Source organism: Ailuropoda melanoleuca, chromosome 1 (assembly GCF_002007445.2).
Source record: "Ailuropoda melanoleuca isolate Jingjing chromosome 1, ASM200744v2, whole genome shotgun sequence".
NCBI lineage: Eukaryota > Metazoa > Chordata > Mammalia > Carnivora > Ursidae > Ailuropoda > Ailuropoda melanoleuca.
The window spans coordinates 167919954-167938589 of NC_048218.1; the positions used below are offsets into that span (position 1 = coordinate 167919954).

Sequence of the window (18636 nt, forward strand, 5' to 3'; positions counted from 1 at the left end):
GAAAGTCTGCTCTCTTAGAGTCATGGAGCCAGGCAACAAAGGCCTGGCAGTGAAGGAAGATTTAGGGAGGTGGGAAGGAGATGGGGAGGTGGGGACCTCCTGAGACAGAGCTGTGGAGTTGGCCCAGAGCAGATCTCGAAGTGGAGGAGGGGATGCTGTGGGGTTCCTGGCTTCAAGGCCTCGTCTTCCCCCGGCCTGCTGGATAGGAAGCTACATTGCACCCGCAATTTCATCCACATGAACCTGTTCGTGTCCTTCATGCTGAGGGCCATCTCCGTCTTCATCAAAGACTGGATCCTCTACGCGGAGCAGGACAGCAACCACTGCTTCGTCTCCACCGTGAGTGCTCTGGGACCCTGGCAGCAAGGACCTTCCAGGGTGCCCGTCCCTGTGACCCCCGCCATCCAGGTGTTTTCCTGCAGGTGAAGCCATTGTCCCCAGGGAACGCAGAAATCCAGGAATGACTATGAGTTGCTAGTAACCAGTGAGACCCCTGCTCAATGTCATTTCCTGTCCCTTCAGCCTGTGTGTGTACTTGGCAGAGCAGACGTGGAGGGTCGGGGGGAAACGCCAAGTGTCACTTGCCCAAGAAGGAAACTAGGCTTAGAGAGAGGGTTTGTCTGGCCCCTGGTCATTTAACCAACTGGTGACAGAGCCGAGGGGCTGCTTGGCTTGGGTCTCTCCACACCGTCTCCCCAGTTCTCATACCTTTGGAGGTAAGCAGAAAGGATAGGTTTTGATGGAATAAATGGAAAGAACAGCCCAGAGCACAGGGTCTTGACCCAAGAGGCACACTTGGGTTGGGGGGGCGGGGGGGGTCTCTCTGAGATTTCTGGGGACCAGGACTCTCCCCCTTGATTTCTAAAACCTTCATCTGGCTAAGAAACCTCATGCGGGATCCTCTGTACCCCCCTTACCTGGAGGGGCTGGAGAAGGAGCAGGAAAGTTGGGGGAGAATGAGCCTGGGGAGGGGAGCGGGTCCCCGTTCGCCCTTCCCCCATCCTTCTCTGACATGTGTAAGTTGTCTCCGTGAGTAGCTTTGACTCAGAATCACAGGATGCTGCCATTTGTAACTCTTTGAATCTGGGAATGTTGAGTTTTACAGATCCTTGGTGTGTTTGAGCCCAAGCAGGCCGGAGCTGAAGGGCCCTCAGGGTTCTCCCTGCTCCTGCTGGGCTGGATTTTCAGGGCTGAGTGGGGGCCAGCGGAGGGGGCTTCATGCCTCCCTCACCCTCCCTGCCCTCTTTGCAGGTGGAATGCAAGGCCATCATGGTTTTCTTCCACTACTGTGTCGTGTCGAACTACTTCTGGCTGTTCATCGAGGGTCTGTACCTCTTCACCCTGTTAGTGGAGACCTTCTTTCCTGAGAGGAGATACTTCTACTGGTACACCATTATAGGCTGGGGTAGGTCACTGGCTGTGGCCTGGACAGGCCCAGGCCTCACGGCCAGGTATGTCCTTGGTCCCACTGTCAGGGCAGAGGAGGGAGGCACAGTCCTGTCCTGCAGCTGATGGCACACTCCTGGGACCCTTTCTTGCTCTTCCTGCCCATAGAAAGCCCACTGTCTGAAGATGTGATATGTTCAGGAGTCCTTCTGAGAAATGACATAGCCAAGGGTCTGGGGGTTATATGGACCCCCAGGAGGCCCGGGTGTGAGGGCCATGATGGGTCCCCAAGACTCCAGGTCTGAAAGGGAGACCTGCCCCATGGGTCAGAACCCCGTTTGATTGGGGGACAGTGGCCCCTGGGGAGCCCCAAATCTGAGGGGACCCCAGGGCCTGTTGGTTTTCCTGTTATCACCAGGCTCATTTTCTTGTTCTCCCAGGGACCCCAACTGTGTGCGTGTCTGTGTGGGCTATGCTGAGGCTGTACTTTGATGACACAGGGTGAGTACGTACCCGAGAACAGACTGCACCCCCAGCCCCAGCCCCTGACCGCACCCTGCTGGCACCATGGCTGGACCTACCCAGCCAGCCACATCTCAGCCGGAACCTCGTGAGAATGTGCAAGGTTTCAGAGTCCCTCTCCACTTCTGGGCCCAGCTCTAAGTGTCTGTTTTCCTTTTAGGGAGGGGAGGAAGGGTGTTGGGGGTGAGGTCACACCCTCACAGTCCTGAAGGGGGAACATGGCCCTTGCCCAGGAGCCCATTGGTGATTCTAACTATTGGGCTCTACTCCCTGCTTTGACAGGGAGCAGAGAAGGAAGGACCAGGGCACTAGAAGAACCAGAATGAGGCTTGGGTCTGCAGCATGCCTGAAAACTTTCCAGCCAGCTCCTCCTCAGAGAGCTGCAGCAGAAAAGCACCACGGGGGCCAGGGCAATTGACTTGCTGGCATCCCAGCCCTGAGCTTAATCTCTCTTCTTTCTGTCTGTCTTTCAGCTGCTGGGATATGAATGACAACACAGCTCTGTGGTGGGTGATCAAAGGCCCTGTGGTTGGCTCCATAATGGTGAGTAACTTTGGGACAAGGACGGGGAAGAGACGGGCTTGGGCAGAAAACAGGGGAAGGGGGCAAATACAGAGGTCACTGCACAAGCCAGCCTTCTCGTTTTTCCTGGCTACATTATATTTGGCAAGATGCATGCACGAGTTACTTAGCTAGTCCACTAGTATTGGACATTTATATTTTCTCATTTTTCCTCATAATGAAAAATGCTACTCGGAGCAATTATGTATGTCATTTTGAGCACGAGTATTTCTTTAGACTAAATCTCTAGAAATGAAATTGCTGGGTCGGAAAGAGTACCTCTTATCATTGTCTGTGCTTATAATATCAATCATTTAAATTTTTGCGCAGGCTCCTGAGGGATAATGGTAGCTCATTGTTTTAATGTGAATTTCTCCATATTGCTGGTACAGCGAGGTACTTTTTCCCAAACCTTTATTGACAATTTGTTTTTATTCTGGTCATTACCGGTTTATTTCTCTTACTCATTTCTCTTTTGCTTGCTTTGCTCAGTTGTCTTTCTAATTGTTTGAAAGATAGTAATGCTTTATCTGTTAAGCGTGTTGTAAGTATATTTCCAAGTCTGCATAATTTTATACAAACTGTCAGGCTTTGTCTTCGTAAATTCTGAAACTTATTTCTTATTATGGAAGCCTTTTCCCATCCTAAGACAGAAAAGTATTCTTAGTTGTTTCATAACATTTTTATGGGTTGGATTTTTGTATGTATGTCCTGAATCTAGCTAAATTTTTATTTCTTTGTCTGATCTGAAATGATATCTAATCTCCTTATTTGTATTTTTTTTCTCCCAGTGGATAGACATTCTACCCTCTCAATTCTTTTCATTAAATAGACCATTGTTTCTCAATTATGTCAAAATGTCACTTTATCAGGAACATTCGGTATACTCTACCTGTATTCTATGCTATGTTACTAAACTATTTGGCTGTTTCCCCGATGAATGCCCCCTTGTGCTAGTTGTTATAACCTGGTAGCAGGTTTTGATATCTGGTATATTAATACCCTCTTCTTTATTCTTTTTTCCTTCAAAATTTTCTTGTACATTCACTCTTTCAAGTGAACTGTCAAATATCCTTGTCAGTTTGCAAAAAGAGTGTGGTTAAGATTTTAAGAGAAATTGCATTAAATTTATAAATTAATCTGGAGAAGTGATTTTCTTAAAACATGGAGTCTTCCTCTCTAAGACATGTCCTGATTCTCCATTTATTCAGTCTTTCCCATAGAGTCATTTTGTACAGCTTTTCCATTGTCTTGTTCAATTTACTTTTAAAGTGTTTTCCAGTTTGGGTTTGGATTGTGTCTGGGACTCATTCTGTCATCGTATGTTCTAGTGGGTTACAGCTGGTGCATAGGGAAGCTGTTCATCTTTGTCTATTTTTTCTTTTCTTGGTTACTTTTCTAAACTCTTAGTCATTCTTGTCCCTTTTCAGTTGGTTCTGATGAGTTTTCTAGGTAGAAAATGACACAATCTGTATATGAAAATAGTTTTACTCTTTCTAGTATTTATACCACTTATTCCTGTTTTATTTTATTTTATTTTTTATAAAGATTTTGTTTATTTGTCAGAGAGAGAGAGAGCAAGAGAGAGAGCTCACATAAGTAAGGAGGAGCAGCAGGCAGAGGGAGAAGCAGGCTCCCCACTGAGCAAGGAGCCTGATGCAGGGCTCCATCCCAGGACCCTGGGATCATGACCTGAGCCGAAGGCAGATGCTTAACCGACTGAGCCACCCAGGTGCCCCTATTCCTTGGTTTTGATGAGGATGGTGCTTGCTATATAGTTTTGAGCAGTTATTCTTCATTGAATTAAGGAAGTTTCTATTCCTTGCTCCTTTTAGTGCACATTTTTTAAAAATCAGGAAATCAAATGTGCTTTGGAAACATTTATTGGAGTTATCCCTTCCCTTGGTGATGGCCTTTTACAATATTCTGATTTTTCTTCTTATGAACAATGCTACGATGGATATATCCATGCCTATCTTTGAGTATATGTGAATATGTCTTTAGAATAAATCTCTAGGAGTGGAATTTCCAGGACAAAGGGTATGTACATTTAACATTTTCATAGATATCGAATGAGCAGAATACAAGAGTGTTCATTTCTCATGTCTTTGTTGATGTTTTGGTTATTGAACTATTCACCAATCTATAGGGGTAAGGGTAGCTTATTGTTTTAATCTGTTAATGTAAGAAATATTAGTAGATTTGGGTTTTTTGGTTTTGTTTTTTGAGGTTTTTTTTGCATTTCTGGTATAAAACCTTTATGGCCATGATCTGTTTGTTCTTTTAATGCACTGCTAAATTCTATTTGTTAATATTTTGTTTATAGTTTTTGCATCGCTCTTTGTAAGTTCTCTGGTTTTGTGTGTGTGTGTGTGTGTGTGTGTGTGTGTGTGTCTATTTGTATGCTTTCTTTGTTGTCTGGAATTTGTAGTGGAGTTTTGTTAGCCTAATGAGCAATTTGTGAGGTTGTCTTTTTATTTTCTTTCAAACAATGAAGTAGTCTGTAAATGACATCTTTCCTAAAGGTGTTATGAAACTGATCTATAAAGTTATCTGGGCCTGATGCCTTTTAATGCATATGTCTTTGATTACTTTTTAAATTTCTCTACTCAGATTTCCTACATCTTCTTGATTTGATTTTGTTAGTTTCTATCTTCCCATTTTGTTTAATTTTTTTTTTATGATTTAAAATATTCTCTACATCTGTTGTCTTGTCCTCCTTCTCATCCCTAAATTTGTTTAATTCTACTTTCTCCTTTTGGATTGACTAACCTATGCAGGGAGCAGCAGGTACGGTGCTGAATTCCCGGGACTGTTCAGGCACTGGGCTTGTAGTGGGAAAGAAGACTGAGAGAACTGCCTTTGTGGAGACTGCGGAAACAAACCAACAAAGCCAGACCCCAAAATAAAGTTTTTATTGATCAAGTCTACTTTTTTCCCCCTATTTTTTATAATGAATTTTTATCTTTATTAATTTCCTTCTTGTGAAAGTAAAGTGTGTGGCCCTTTCCCCCCAGCTTTCGATTTGAATGCTTAATTATTATATCTTCAGTATTTATTATTTTTTCATAAGTTAGTGTCAAACTCTACATTTTTTTCCTCCAGCTGTAGCTGCTTAGGCTACATTCGGAGACTGTTGCTGTGTGGTCCTCTCCATGTGCCTTGTTTCTATTTATTTGCACCCCAGTCCTTCCCCCTTTCTCGCTGTCTGGAGAGATTTTTGACCCTGATCTTTCTCTGAAGGTGGATGCTGTTATTGCCATTCCCAGGCAGTCCTTTAATTAATAATGTTTACGGTTGTCCATTCTGGTTCCCCATTCCATTACTCTGAACTTGGAGTTTCTCCAGAGGACAGTTCCCACCTCTGCAGGAACCTCTTCTCTCTCTGTTTGGCATTGCTTTCCATCACCCCTGATCCTATTTGCTCTTTCTCTTCCAGAAATTGCCTCCTTTTCCAGCGCACTCGTGACAATCTTTCCTATTCTTCAGTACTCCTATGAAATTCTTTTTCTTCGATCTTTTCTGTCATTTTAGCAGTAGTTAAGTGGTGAGGTAAATGAGTGTTCTCCTGCCGCCATCTTGGATTTTAAGTCTAGATGGGATTTTGACTGGACGGGGGAGGGTCCATGCAGAGGCAGTGGTGTGGAAAGTCTTTGGCCGCAATCGTTTCTATCTGCTTTTTCTTTGCTCTGCAGGTTAACTTTGTACTCTTCATCGGCATCATCGTTATCCTTGTGCAGAAACTTCAGTCTCCAGACATGGGAGGCAATGAGTCCAGCATCTACTTGTAAGTATCATTGTGTGAATGCCATTGTCACTTCCAACAGCTCTGGGGGCCCTGCACTCAGGTCACAGGAGAAGGCCTAGGTTTTGCTGACAGGGTAGACTAGCAGGGGCACTTGCAAGACTTTTTTCTGATGGAAGTGCCTTTAAAATGTAGTTGCCTGCCTATCCTTCGGCCAACCCAGTTGCTAATCTGCATGGTGATTACGTGGAAGGGAAGAGAGAGAGGATGAAATGGTCAGATCCTGTGTCCCACTAGGAAAATCAAGATGGAAAACCCCAGATTCCTGAGGGTAATTAGGCTCTTAGTTGATTAGCAGTTGGATTTCCTTTGGGGATCTTGGTTCTGTGGGGAGTTCGTGAATGTGGCTGGATGCACTGTTGCCTGCTGTCCCCACCGCCGACCAGGTGTGTGCAAGTTGGTCAGCCCCCACTAGCGAGCCGGGTGGACATTCTTGCTGGTCTGGGTATTGGAAGTGGGGAGTCCTTTCTCTTCTCCACCTTCTTTCTTCAACTTTATCTCTGGGTCTGGTCTTCTTCCTGCAACTCCCTCCTTCCTGAGCAGAGGGACAGCTGATATGTTTGAGATCGATGGGGTTTGCGGGCAAACTTTACCATTGAGCTTAGGGTTGTCTCCACTTCCATGGCCATTTGGCTTGTTTCCTACAATTATTTTTGCAGTCACACCCCTAACAGCTTGTCCCATTTGCTCTGTCAGCCCTCCACTTGTTCTGAATCAGACTAAGCACCTCCTACTTCACCCATCTTGCCTCCTGATCAGAAGAATGTCCAGCTGGGTGTGTGGGGAGTGGGGACACTTCTCATGCCAGGGAGGAAGATCGATCCCCTGTGGTTGGCTGGAAGCGTCAGATGGGTGCAGAACATCAGAGGGCAGTTTGGGGGTCTGTCCGTGGGCAAGGTAGAAGCCATATGTGTTGCCTCCTCAGTTTTTTAAGAAGAGGGCAAGTTAGAAGGAGCCCAGGTCTTCTTATGGCATTGGTGGGGAGCTGGTCCTGCCTTCATCAGAGACCCCAGCCCGGGGCTCAGGACCCTGATGGCTGCCAGTGGACAAGTGGAACAGCAGAAAGTCCCCAGCAGAGGGTTCTCCCCAGCTGACCACTGTCTTGTACAGAAGGGAGGCAGGAACTACCCAGAAACCAGTCCCAGATCTTTCCTCTCCTTTTGGCTTCCCCAGCAGGGCAGAGCTTGCCCTTGGTCTGTAGGTTCAACCTGGGCATCTCCCCTTGTGGGAGCCCTTCCTGTGGGGGTGGAGGATTGGTCAGCCTTGTTTTCCCTGCATTTAGGGCGATTACATTACATTGGAAAAGAGCCTCCACCTTTTTTTTTTTTTTGCTATCCATTTACTGTCTTTTTTTTTTCATGTTTTTGCAAGTTTTTACCAACTCTTGCTTATATGTATGTGTTATGTCGTCGAAAATTGTTCATGCATATAAGTCATAAAGTCTCTGAGACCTTGCACTGGGGGGCCCATGGGGCTGGCTCCCTGCAACTAACTGCCCCTGAAGGATCATTCCTGCCTTAGTCTCCAGGACCCACAAAACAGGGCCCCCCTGCTCCCTTCACCTCCCCATCTGGCATCAGTCCTCATGCCCTGTGTCTGCTCAAGGGCCGATGGCTCCCACACGGTGATTTCAGACATCTGAAGCTAGCAGTAGCAAAGGTGGCCTCTTCTCTCCTTTGAGCTCTAGCCTTGGATCCCCCCACCCTCTGCTTCCTGGTAGGAAGTGTTTCTTCTTCTGCAATTCCTGGGATCTCTTCTCTGGGAGGCTCTCCCCGCTTCCCCTCACCCTGCCTGTGCAGGGACGCACACAGGGCCCCAGCTGCAGCCTAAATATGGACATGCCACGGCTCCCAACACACACTTCAGCTCAGACGTCTTGTCCCAGGCAGCAAGAAGCCCTGGGCTCTGGTGGAGAGAAGGGCGGGGCCGGGGGCTTTCGAGTTACCACAGACTGGGAGTTGTAGAGTCTTCTGGCCTTCCTGATGCGTAGACGACCATTTGTCAAAGTGGTTTATACATTGAAGTGCCAATGTTTAAAGAACTAGCTAGTTGGTTTGCTTCCATTGTATAAAAAAAAATCCCCTTGTGGTCTGCAAGCCAGAGGGGAGGGCTGACGCGGGATAAGGGACCAACTTGATGCTATGAAATTTAGCCATGTATTTGAGTGTTTGCAGGGTCAGGGAGACCCAGTGAGGGGTAATCAAAGTGACGGTGCTGCTGGGGACTGCAGAGCTCCTAGCAACAGTGGCCGCTCAGTCCATGCACGTTTCGGGCTCACAAACGCCCAGCGAATCTGGTGGGCCGAGTCATCAGCCGTTGAGGATAATCCCCATTTTACAGCTGAGGGAACTAGTTGTCGGTGAAGTGAGATGAATCCAGTAGGAGCGAGGGAAGCCGTAGCTCCGGTATAGCAGGGCGCTTGGCGCTAAGCTCCACGGCTCCGTCTTTCCTGTCCTCCAGGAAGTTACGGACGAGAGGTGGTGCTACATAAGTGTACAAACAGGGCTTCCTGGAAGAAGAGGCCCCGATGGGATCCAGCCTTATAGACAACTGCCCCACCTGGAGTGCTTTGGGCCGGGAGGTGTCTGCTGAGGGGGAGGGGAGACTATGGGGGGATGGGAAGGGGCAGGACCTGGTGGGAGAGAAGATTTCACGGCTGTGCCCAAGTCCCCTTGGGCCACCAGAGGTATGTGTGGGACTGAGAAGCCCCTTCAGATCTGCCCACAACAGCTTTCCGATTTTTTCCTCTGTTTCCAGAACAAATTTAAGCCTGGGAGTCCCCAAGAAAGCCCGAGAGGACCCCCTGCCTGTGCCCTCAGACCAGCATTCACTCCCTTTCCTGTAGGTTGGTTCCAGCTGCTCAGATGATGAGGGTTTGAGACATCGCTTCTACTCGGGGCTTGGACCCCTGCAGGGGATGGTGGCACTGAGCCACCCGCGCTCTCACCTGATGCTCCTGACAGAATGAGGGGCTGGCCTCTGGACTTGGGCAGTGGCCAGGCATGGAGTGTGGGCCTGGGTCAGGGCTTGGCATGTGCTCTGGCTCCCTTTGGTCTGGGGTGGGGGTTAGGGCTCAGCCTGAGGCTGGGGTCAGGGTTAGTCTGCCCTCTCCTGCCCTTAGCTCTGTGAGAAGCCAGCTGGCTCAGAAAGCGGAGGGTGAGGTTCCCGCGTGGACGCTGATTGTGCTGGCTTTCCTCCCGGCGGTCTCCCCATTGCAGGATGGGCGTTGGAAGCTGCCTCTTGGGTCTGAGGTGGGGGAGGGAAACTTCACACGTATTTCCCTTGGGGACCTCATGGAGCAGGTCTGCCTGGCCCCTTGGGGTAAAGGAAGGAGAAGAGAAGAGACACTGTGATGTCGATAGTCGGCAGGGTTGTTTCAGACCCGGTGTCTGAAGGGTAGCACCGACTCTAAAGACAGGCTCTGTTGTGGCAGAAATGCAGCCAGGAAGCTGTCAGTCCAGGAACTCAGCCCATTGCCCAAGGCTTCCAGGTCACATGGGGCTCCATTTTCCACTGCCAAAGCACCCCTCCCCTGTCTCAGAGCACCCCATCCTCACAACTCCTGTTAAGGATCAACAGCAGGGAGTGGTTACTCCTATTTTGCAGATGGAGAAACTGAGGCCCAGAGAAGGAAAGTGGTACCACCTGAGACCACCCAGCAAGTCAGTGTCTAGACAAAGCCTTGAACTCAGGAGCCTTGACTAGCCCCCACCTCCCAGGTTGGGGATTGGGCGCAGAGCATGAGCTTGTCGTCAGTGGTGGGGGAGGAGGTAGGAGTGGGCAGGGAAGATCTAAGATCTGCAGAGGTGAGCTTCTGGCTGGAGTTCCAGTGTGGTGTGCAGTGCTATCCCTGGGATACAGCATCTTAGCACCACGAGGGACCCTATGGCGAGTGTTCAGTTCAGACTGAGACGCTCTGCAGGCCTGCCGAGTGACCCAACACTACACTGATCACTAGGAGTGGGGCGGAACAGACAGGGGTGCTGCCCTCCAAGGGCTCCCCTACAGGGGTCTCTGTGTAGCGTTCCGTTGGTGTTCCCTGGGGCTACATACAGCCCAGGCAGCTCTGCACATGAAAGGTACCAAAGCATCCATGCAGGTTAGCCTGTGACCAAAGCAGGGGTCGAAGAAACCATGTCCTGCCTCCCCGGGTTACAGACCAGGGCTCCCTGGTTTCCAGATGGAGGCGTGGGCTCTGAACCTTCTGTGGGGATCTGCAGCCTTCTGCTCTTTTCCCACCCAGCACCCTTGCCCATTTCTTATCTTCCCTGTCATCCAAATCAGAACTGAGCTCACCAGCCAGTCTGGGGTTATGTCTTCCTCTTGATTAAATTTCTTTTCCCCTTTTCCCTAATTGTAGTAACTTTAGAGGTTGCGACATCTCTTCCTTTCTCACGCTTGTCTCTGGCTTTTCTACCATGCTTTTGTATTCTTTTCAGTGGGTCCTTTTACACAGAGCTGTTGAAGTTCTGGGAGAAGTGGAGGGTTTAGGAAGAAGGGCACTTAGCTCTGTTCCGAGATCCTTCTCCCGAGAGCCCTCCCAGGCAATACCCGCCCCCCCCGCCCATCACTTTGTTCTGCCCCTCCCATCAGAGACCCACATCTTTAGCAGGGGTCTGATCTCCCAGCTAACTTGCCACTAAATGGCTTTAGCACACTCTGAAGAAATCAGAGGAGTCTGTATTTATTGTGCAGGGCCCAGGAAGGGCAGGGATGACCCTTAGGGAGCTCCAGGAGGAGCGGTCCCAGAGGAGAGCAGCTGAAGCTTTAGAATTAAGGGTGAGGGCCTAAGCCTGGAACATAGGGGGCTGCCTCTGAGGTTTGGGCTCTCAGGCTCCTGGGCGCCAACCAGGCCACTGGCTGTAGGAGCAAGTAGCCAACCTTTCAGTCTGGGCCAAGCAGAGAAAAATCTGGAGACGAGAATGGCTCCCATTCCTGAATATCCAATTAAGCTCTTTTAAGTTGTGAGAAAAACATACTTCTATGTGTCCGTCTGTCTCTTCATATGTCTATGAAACAGACCTTTGACATTCACTGAGGACACCTGAAGAAACTTCTCAAATACATGACTTCCTCTCGACTGTGCTTCTCAAGCTTTGAGCTGTCTGTGGATCACCTTGGGATCTTGTTAAAAGGCGGATCTGAGTCAGCAGGGCTGGGTGGCACCTGAGATTCTGCGTCTCTAAGAAGCCCTCGGGCGGTGCTGACGCCGCTGGTCCAGACAGCAGAGCATCATGCCATCCCTCACATCCCACGTCTGTCCAGTGGGCCAGTAGTGCCCACCCCACTGCGCAGTGTGAGGGGAGAGGCACTGGTTATTAAATGAGAACCACGCACATGAGAGAGGCAAGGGTCCTAGTGGTGGGGGGCAGGGACCTCAGCTTGCCTCATTTTTGAAGTGTGTGACTCCGATTCTTGCCTCCGCAAAATGACGTGTGTCCACATGTCAAGGACCTTCAGACTTACTCTCAAAGAGCTGGAATCACAAATGACGAAGCGGTGAATGCCCAAGGTCTGGTCTCTTCATGTGTCTCTGTTCTCATGTGCATCAGATCCCCTCAGCTCAGGTCACCAGCAGGTACTAAGGGCTCGGTGCCACCTGGTACCTGAGGAGGGTTTGTGGAGAAGACTGCTCTTTGGCCCTCTGGCGACATGATGCAGCTCTCGATCCAGGTCTTACATGTTTATCAGAGAAGGAAAAGAAGTGCCTGCGGCTTGTTCCCACCCAAGCATAAGCAGGACCGTGAAGAGCTCGAACAGATGGAAATGCTGCCTGACCTCTCTGAGGTGGAAGCCCTATGCCTCACCCAGTGGAACACAGAGCAAGCCTGGCAGCCGGGGCTCCTTTTTAAGATAGGGAGGGGACTCCACCTTTAAGATGACTTGTTTCTGCAGGCAGTGGGCCAGCGCCCGAAAGGTGCCCTTCTCAGCCTTCAGCCCCCACCTGCTGAACTTTGATCAGGAAATCGAGCCCAGAGCTGTGCCTTAGAACTCTCGGCAGGGATGAACAGGCTCTAGACCATGCTGTCCAATGTGGGAGCCAGTAGCTATGTGTGGCTGTTGAGCCCTTGCGATGTGGCTAGGGTAACTGAGGAAAGTGGATTTCTAATTTGATTTAGTTCTAACTCACATAGCTGCAGGTGGGTCATGGCTGTCCTACTGGATTTAGGTTAATGAGCCATCTCTTCCACCCATCCCACCTCTGTGGCCCCTGCATGCCCCCACTGAGCTGCCTGGGAGCTCAGAGAGGAGGAGGTTCAGGCACAAGATGAGAGGTGTAGTGGGCCCCCACGCCCAGGACGGGCCTGATTCAGGCTGGGTCGGCCAGGCTAGGCGGCACGAGGTCCATGGCATGCGTTTCCAGCTGCCCATCTTGCTGAGCGACCTCCGGCAAGACCATGCCGTGAGCCTGGCGCTGACTCAGCAGACAGCTTCCGGGCCCCTGCTTGAGACCCAGGCCCGCTCCCACCTTCAGAGCCCACGTGCCCTCCAGCTCCCCTTACCTGCTGTGGACCCAGTGTGAGTGCTCGCTGTGTGCGTACGTATCCGTGCACACACCTGTACACGTCTGGGCATGCGTTTCTCTGTCCAGAGCTGACCATGTCTTGGCCCCTGGCTTCCTCCTTCTCTTCCGTGTCACCGCCCCCGCCCTGTCTCCGCACCTGGGCTCCTCTGCCTTCCCCCGAGCCACGCGTCGCTCTAGGTCCTCCTCAGTTCCTCCATTGCCCGGTGCCCCCAGCTGACAGAAGTGCTGATCTTGTCACACCCAGCAGCTGCGTGCAGAAATGCTACTGCAAGCCACAGCGGGCTCAGCAGCACTCCTGCAAGATGTCAGAACTGTCCACCATAACTCTGTAAGTGTGCGTGGCGTGGCCGTGGCCGGGAGTCCTGGAGGGGAGGGGGCCGCATGCCGCCCCGAGCTTGCACCTGCCGGCTGGATGAGGGCGGAGAGCGAGCCCGTGCCTCTGGCCCAGCGCTTTCTGCCACTGTTGCATGTTGATGTCTGTGTGTCTTGTGAGTTCTCTGCAACCTCAAGCCATCAGGGCGAGATGGGGGGCATTGGTTGGGTGGACAGAGCTGCGGGCCCTGTGGGAGCAGCAGGGGCTTGCCTGGTGCTGAGACGTGGAAGGCTTCTTGCTGCTGCCATGATGTGTGGTTTCCCCTGAATCCCCCACTTCTCTGGGCTTCAGTCTTTGCAACTGCTGAATTATTTCTAAGAGCCTTAGAGCTTGAGTTCCTATAGACTGTTCCCCTGCGTGGGACAGGACCCTCACCCCAAGGAACCTCACTCACACTTCATGTGCCAAGTGGCTTAATCCCCACAATGACCCTTTGAAGTGGGTCCTTGTAATATCCTCATTTTACAGATGAGAAAAATGAACACAGAGAGGGCAAGTACTCGCTCAAGGTCAAATCACCTGGCAGGGTGAGGATTTGAACCCAGGGAGTCCTAAGCACTAGGGCCCCAGGGCATCTCTAACTGAAGACCAGTCTTCGTTTGGAAGTCCCTTGAAGTGGGGGAGCCCACCGTAATTTGGGCGGCTCTGAACGCTGGAAGCTCTTCCTTGTGTTTTTTAGGGCTCTTCTGCCCATTTATGCCTCCTTGGGGTGGAAGGACAGAGGCCGATGCACGTGTCACCGTCTCTGTGGCTTAATCAGATCGTAGGGTGATTCTGTGACTGTATTCAAAGGGGTCCCAGGGCTCACACCATGTGGCTCCATTCCAAGGCCTCTGGTCAGCTCTGAAGTATAGAGGCCCCAGAACTTCGGGCTCCTGTGGCCTCCTTGTCTGCGCCCCCCCACCCCCGCCCTATCTACCAGAGGGGTGTCCGGGATGCCCTGGGTCCCTGGCAGAAGTCCCCAACCATTCCAGGACTGCTGCAAGTCCACCAGGGAGGTAAAGTTTTGCCCTTGCTTCCTTTTGCCACCTGGCCAGGGACAGGGAAGGGCCTGAGCTCATGTCTCGAAAGTCCCTGCTTCTCACACGCTGAACCCATCCATCCACTGCCTCATGAAAGCTAGAGAGGTTTGGCCTCTTGGTTTCTAAGATCTTTCAAACTGCAGGGACGAATCCCTGTAAACGGGCCTATGGAAGGAGAGAGGGAGGAGGGCAGGGACCACAGGTGTGTCCCAGGGTCATCTTTCCTCTCCAGCCCCTTCACTTAAACTTTGCTGGTTAGGTACCCCGCTTTGGCCAGGGTCATAGAGGGGCCCCCAGGTACCCGCACGCCTGTGTTTCCAGGCCACTGGCCACTTCTTTTTGGGCTTTTGTTCTTCAGCCATCACCCCCCGCTGCCTCTGGTGCCAGCCACAGGGGACACAGAGATGAGAAGGACCTGAGGCTTTCCCATGGCCTGCGTGTTCGTTTATCCCTTCCTGGTCAGGCCCCTTCTGAGTGTGAGCCCCCAGCCTGGCACAAGCTGGCTGGGGAAGGCAACTGGTAAGGGAAGCACTGTGCCCACTTTCAAGGAGCCACAGACCACTCGAGGACCACACCTGGGCTCGGAGTGGGACGTACTCCCATCCTGTTGGTGCCAGCTCTGGTCCAGGGCACCCGGGTCCTGCAGAACCAGCTGCTGGTGGGCAGGGGTGGAAGGGGCGGGCCCCTGCACGCATGGGGCTTCTTGCTTCCAGGGCCGAGCCTTGGTCTACCTGAAGGTTTTCTCAGGCTACTCCTCCCCCTTCCTCTGTGTCTCCTTCTCTGCTTTTTTTACTTCCCTTCCCCCTCTCTCCTTCCTTCCCTCTCAGTCAAAACTGGGAAGCGAAGGGCCTCACACGGACCCCATGGATTCACCTTCTCTGAAATCTGGAGGCCCCACATTCAACAGAACATTGACTCCCAGAAAGGCTGGGATGGGAAAAGAGCAGGGCACATGTGTCACTGTCCCAAATCAAAGGCCCATTCCCCCTACCCCCCCCCCACTGTCCACCGCCATGGACAGAACTGAGAGGGAAGGGAGCAGAACCTCCCACTTAGCCCCCCCACTCCGATGGCCCAGGGGGCAGACCGCCCCTGCAGGGGCAGGGCTAGCTCTTCCAGGAGATCCAGCGGGAGCTGGTACCCTGCAGTGGGCAAAGATGGGGTCCTACTCTTGGAGACCCTCTGGGAACACCCTTTCTGACAGAAACAAGTCCATACCATGTGGACCCTTTGGACGTCATACCACGGGTTCTGTGCCCCCTCTGCTCAGAGTGGAGCCCCACCTCACTGGGCCTAGTAGCCAGAGGCAAGCAGAGGAATCCCAGAAGGGCAGCCAGCATGCATGGTGGTCCCCTTGGCTCGATCTCTCCCTTCCTCCTCAAGCTCCAAGCAGACAGCCTCCTCTCCCTTGACTGTTTCCCAGGCGGTAGTTTCCTCTGGCTTAGTTGGTGTTTGTTTATTCCCAGGGTCAGTAAATCCTTCCTTGGATCCCTCCAGAACCTCTCCTTCTGTAGCCAACCCCTGTGCCCCCCACCCCCTCCCTCCTCAGCACTTCCCCATCACTTTCCATGAGTGTGGCAACCCCAGACTCAGAAAAGCCCACTGCCTCTGGCCCCCCAGGGGCTGCTCTTTTTGGCACGTGGAACTTCCATCCAGAGCAGGAGATAGTTTGCTTTGTTTGAGGGCCCATGATGTCTCTTAAACCTTCCCAATCCCATCCCTCTATGGGTCCTGATTTCACTTTTCCCAAGGGTTTTGTACCTCCCACGGAGGTGTGTGGTTTACAGACACTCGCATGTGCATTTTTATGGTTCTACAGGATACTGACATGGCCTAGAGGGATGGGATGTCTGCCCAAAACCTGTGAGCGGGTTCTGGAAGCCGTGCTGTGTTGGCCACCATCTCCCCCAGGCCCCACGCACTGGGAGAGAATCCTGAGACAGTCTGTGGACAGGAGCCCTGGCTCTGGGGATAACGGGGGGCTGGAACTAGTGTCTCTGCCTTCCCTGGCTCCCGTATCAAGACCTGGTAGCCCCAACAGCGGTTATTTTGCTCTCTCCTGACAGACGGCTAGCCCGGTCCACCCTGCTGCTCATTCCGCTTTTTGGAATCCACTACACGGTTTTCGCCTTCTCCCCGGAGAATGTCAGCAAGAGGGAGAGACTTGTGTTTGAGCTGGGGCTGGGCTCCTTCCAGGTAGGCGTGGTGGGTGTGGCAGGTGGGAGGGGGGGCTCTGACCCCTAACCTGCCAGTGGTTCTAACTTCTTTAACCTAGATTCAGCCTTGTGTTCTGTCCCTGAAATAGGAGCCCTAGAAGAGAAGGGAGCTGGGAGAGCCCCTTCTGCTGTCTACCCTGTGGGCTCCTATGAGAACACATACTGATCTCTTCCTGTGGTTGCTTCTGGGTGTTATGAGCAAGGCCTCCCTTGGGCCCCCATCCCTCACCTTCAGCCTGGGGTGTGAGCAGGGTGTTGTCCTGAGACCTCCGTGTCCACATCCTGACTCCAGCCTGTAGACCAGGCCTCTTATGAGTGCTGGAGCTCTGTCTTACCTACGTTGGGGTCCCCAGCACAGGATCTGGCCACAGAGGGCCAAACAGGTGGATGAGCAAAGAGAGATATAAATGATCTAGGGAATAGCGAGTGGGGGGACCATGAGTCCATGCCTGAAAGCATAAGTAGATGGGGTTGTCAACGTGTGAGTGAAGGAGTGAGCGAGTTGGTGTGAGGATGCGTAGTGAGTGAATAAACAGATGTCTGCACAAGTGGGTCAGTGAAGGTAGCAGTGGTAACCCTGAGTGTCCCCAGATAGAGCACCTCTCCCTAAGCCGGCTCTCTGACCCAGCTTCTTGAAGGTCAGAAGCTTACTCTGGGTATCTGACATTATCTCTCCCTCCCCCGGTTTTAATTCAAGGCCATTTTACCTGTTAGGTTTCTTAAGTCTGGCATGGCTGGGAGTTGTGAGGACGCAGTCCCAGCCTGGGAGTCAGAGCCCGGGATTCCTGTCTTAGCACAGGAATTCTAAATGCAAAGAGTAAAGATCATATGCAGAGCAGCTAGCTGCCTACTCTGTGTCAAGCAGTTACTCATGGTGCTCTGTGTGCTGTGGTTAAGAGTGTCTGGCCGAGAAAGAGTGGGATGGGGAGGGAATGGGGATAAATTCACAGGTCTGTTCTGTCCTGGAGTGATGCCACCATCAGGGTCCTGCAGTCTGGTTAGGGAGCCCAGAGAACATCCTGGGGGTAGAGCTGGGCCTTGGGGATGGGAAGGATCTGACGTAGGGAATGTGGGACCCAAAGCCAGGGTGTAGCCACTTGGGTTCCTGGGCGTGGCCATCTTGGTGCAGCAGAACTTTTCCCATCTCCCAGATTCCTGGGCAGGGGGCCCCCCACCCAGGTCATTGGATGTTTCTGCTTCCTGGTGTCATTCCCCATTTCCACTGCCTCCCATGCTCCCTGTGCACAAGGTCCCTTGCTAGCATTCTCAGGTTATTTTTGCTGTCTCTCCCTAGGGCTTTGTGGTGGCTGTTCTCTACTGTTTTCTGAACGGGGAGGTAAGATTCTGGCCCTCTGGCTCCTTAGCAGTGGAGGTGGGAATTGCTGGGGAGCAGACAGGGGCATAGCCTGCTGCCCACCAGAGCTGATTCTCCCGACCAGGGCACTGCCAGGCTCCCAGCACCTGGAGGTGGGGAGGGCAGTGGTGCTAGGGTCTCCTGGCAGCCTCCGCCCTGTGCCAGAATCTCTCCCACCTTGCCTGCTGTGCAAGGCATCAGCTGGACTTGTAAAGGAGTTAACTGTCTGGCAGGGCTCGCACTGTAAGATACACCTTAGAAAAAAGAAATGGAAAGAGAAGAAGAACGAGGCACAGAAAATGGTACCTGTAGTTCATGAGGCTGTGCCGGGCAGGGGTGCCAAGTGGGGAGCTGCCCAAAGTTCAGCACTGCCCCCCGCAGGCCCACCTGCCTGCCCAAACCCATCCTCTGTAGAGTGGGGATTCTGGGGACTTGGGGGAGACCCCGGGAAAGGCCTGGAACCTTCTCGCAGTGTTCCATTTCCAGAGCTATGGTCTTAGGGCCTCCTGCTCCAGTCTGTTACGGTGATGTTTTTGAATAGAGTCCAGAACAGAGGGGCTGGGAAAGGAGTGGGGGCTGAATGGGCGGGACGGGTGTGGAGAGTTGCCAGGAGTCATTGCACCTGTGTCTGGGTCATGGCTGCGTGACTTCAGGAGGCTCTTGCCCTTTTTGCATATGAGAAACAAGAAGACTGGGTTCAGAGATGGCCAAGACAACCTACAGAAAGATAAGGAGAGGCGGCAGAGCCCCGCAGGGAGCCACTGGGGGAGGAAGGGAGTGGGGGCACGTGGAGCTTGCCAGGAGACCCATGGGGGAGGTGGGAGCTGGAACTGGAGGGCCGGGTGCTGGGACCACTCACTTGCAGTCATGC

General features: G+C 52.0%; 1 protein-coding gene across 5 annotated transcripts in view; it reads left to right on the plus strand.

Annotated features, from left to right (window-relative positions):
* ADCYAP1R1 (ADCYAP receptor type I) overlaps positions 1 to 18636 on the plus strand; it is a 57035-nt gene that overhangs the window by 32920 nt on the left and 5479 nt on the right. For 2 of the 5 annotated variants that reach the window (XM_034669989.1, XM_011225033.3), the window contains exons 9-16: positions 207 to 339; positions 1252 to 1405; positions 1827 to 1887; positions 2382 to 2451; positions 6165 to 6256; positions 13045 to 13128; positions 16262 to 16391; positions 17706 to 17747. In XM_034669989.1, the coding sequence (XP_034525880.1) occupies positions 207 to 339; positions 1252 to 1405; positions 1827 to 1887; positions 2382 to 2451; positions 6165 to 6256; positions 13045 to 13128; positions 16262 to 16391; positions 17706 to 17747 (766 nt within the window). Of the gene's footprint in view, positions 1 to 206; positions 340 to 1251; positions 1406 to 1826; positions 1888 to 2381; positions 2452 to 6164; positions 6257 to 9031; positions 9116 to 13044; positions 13129 to 16261; positions 16392 to 17705; positions 17748 to 18636 lie in introns of all 5 variants that reach the window. The other 3 variants (XM_034669993.1, XM_034669999.1, XM_034670003.1) reach the window with 3 other exon arrangements.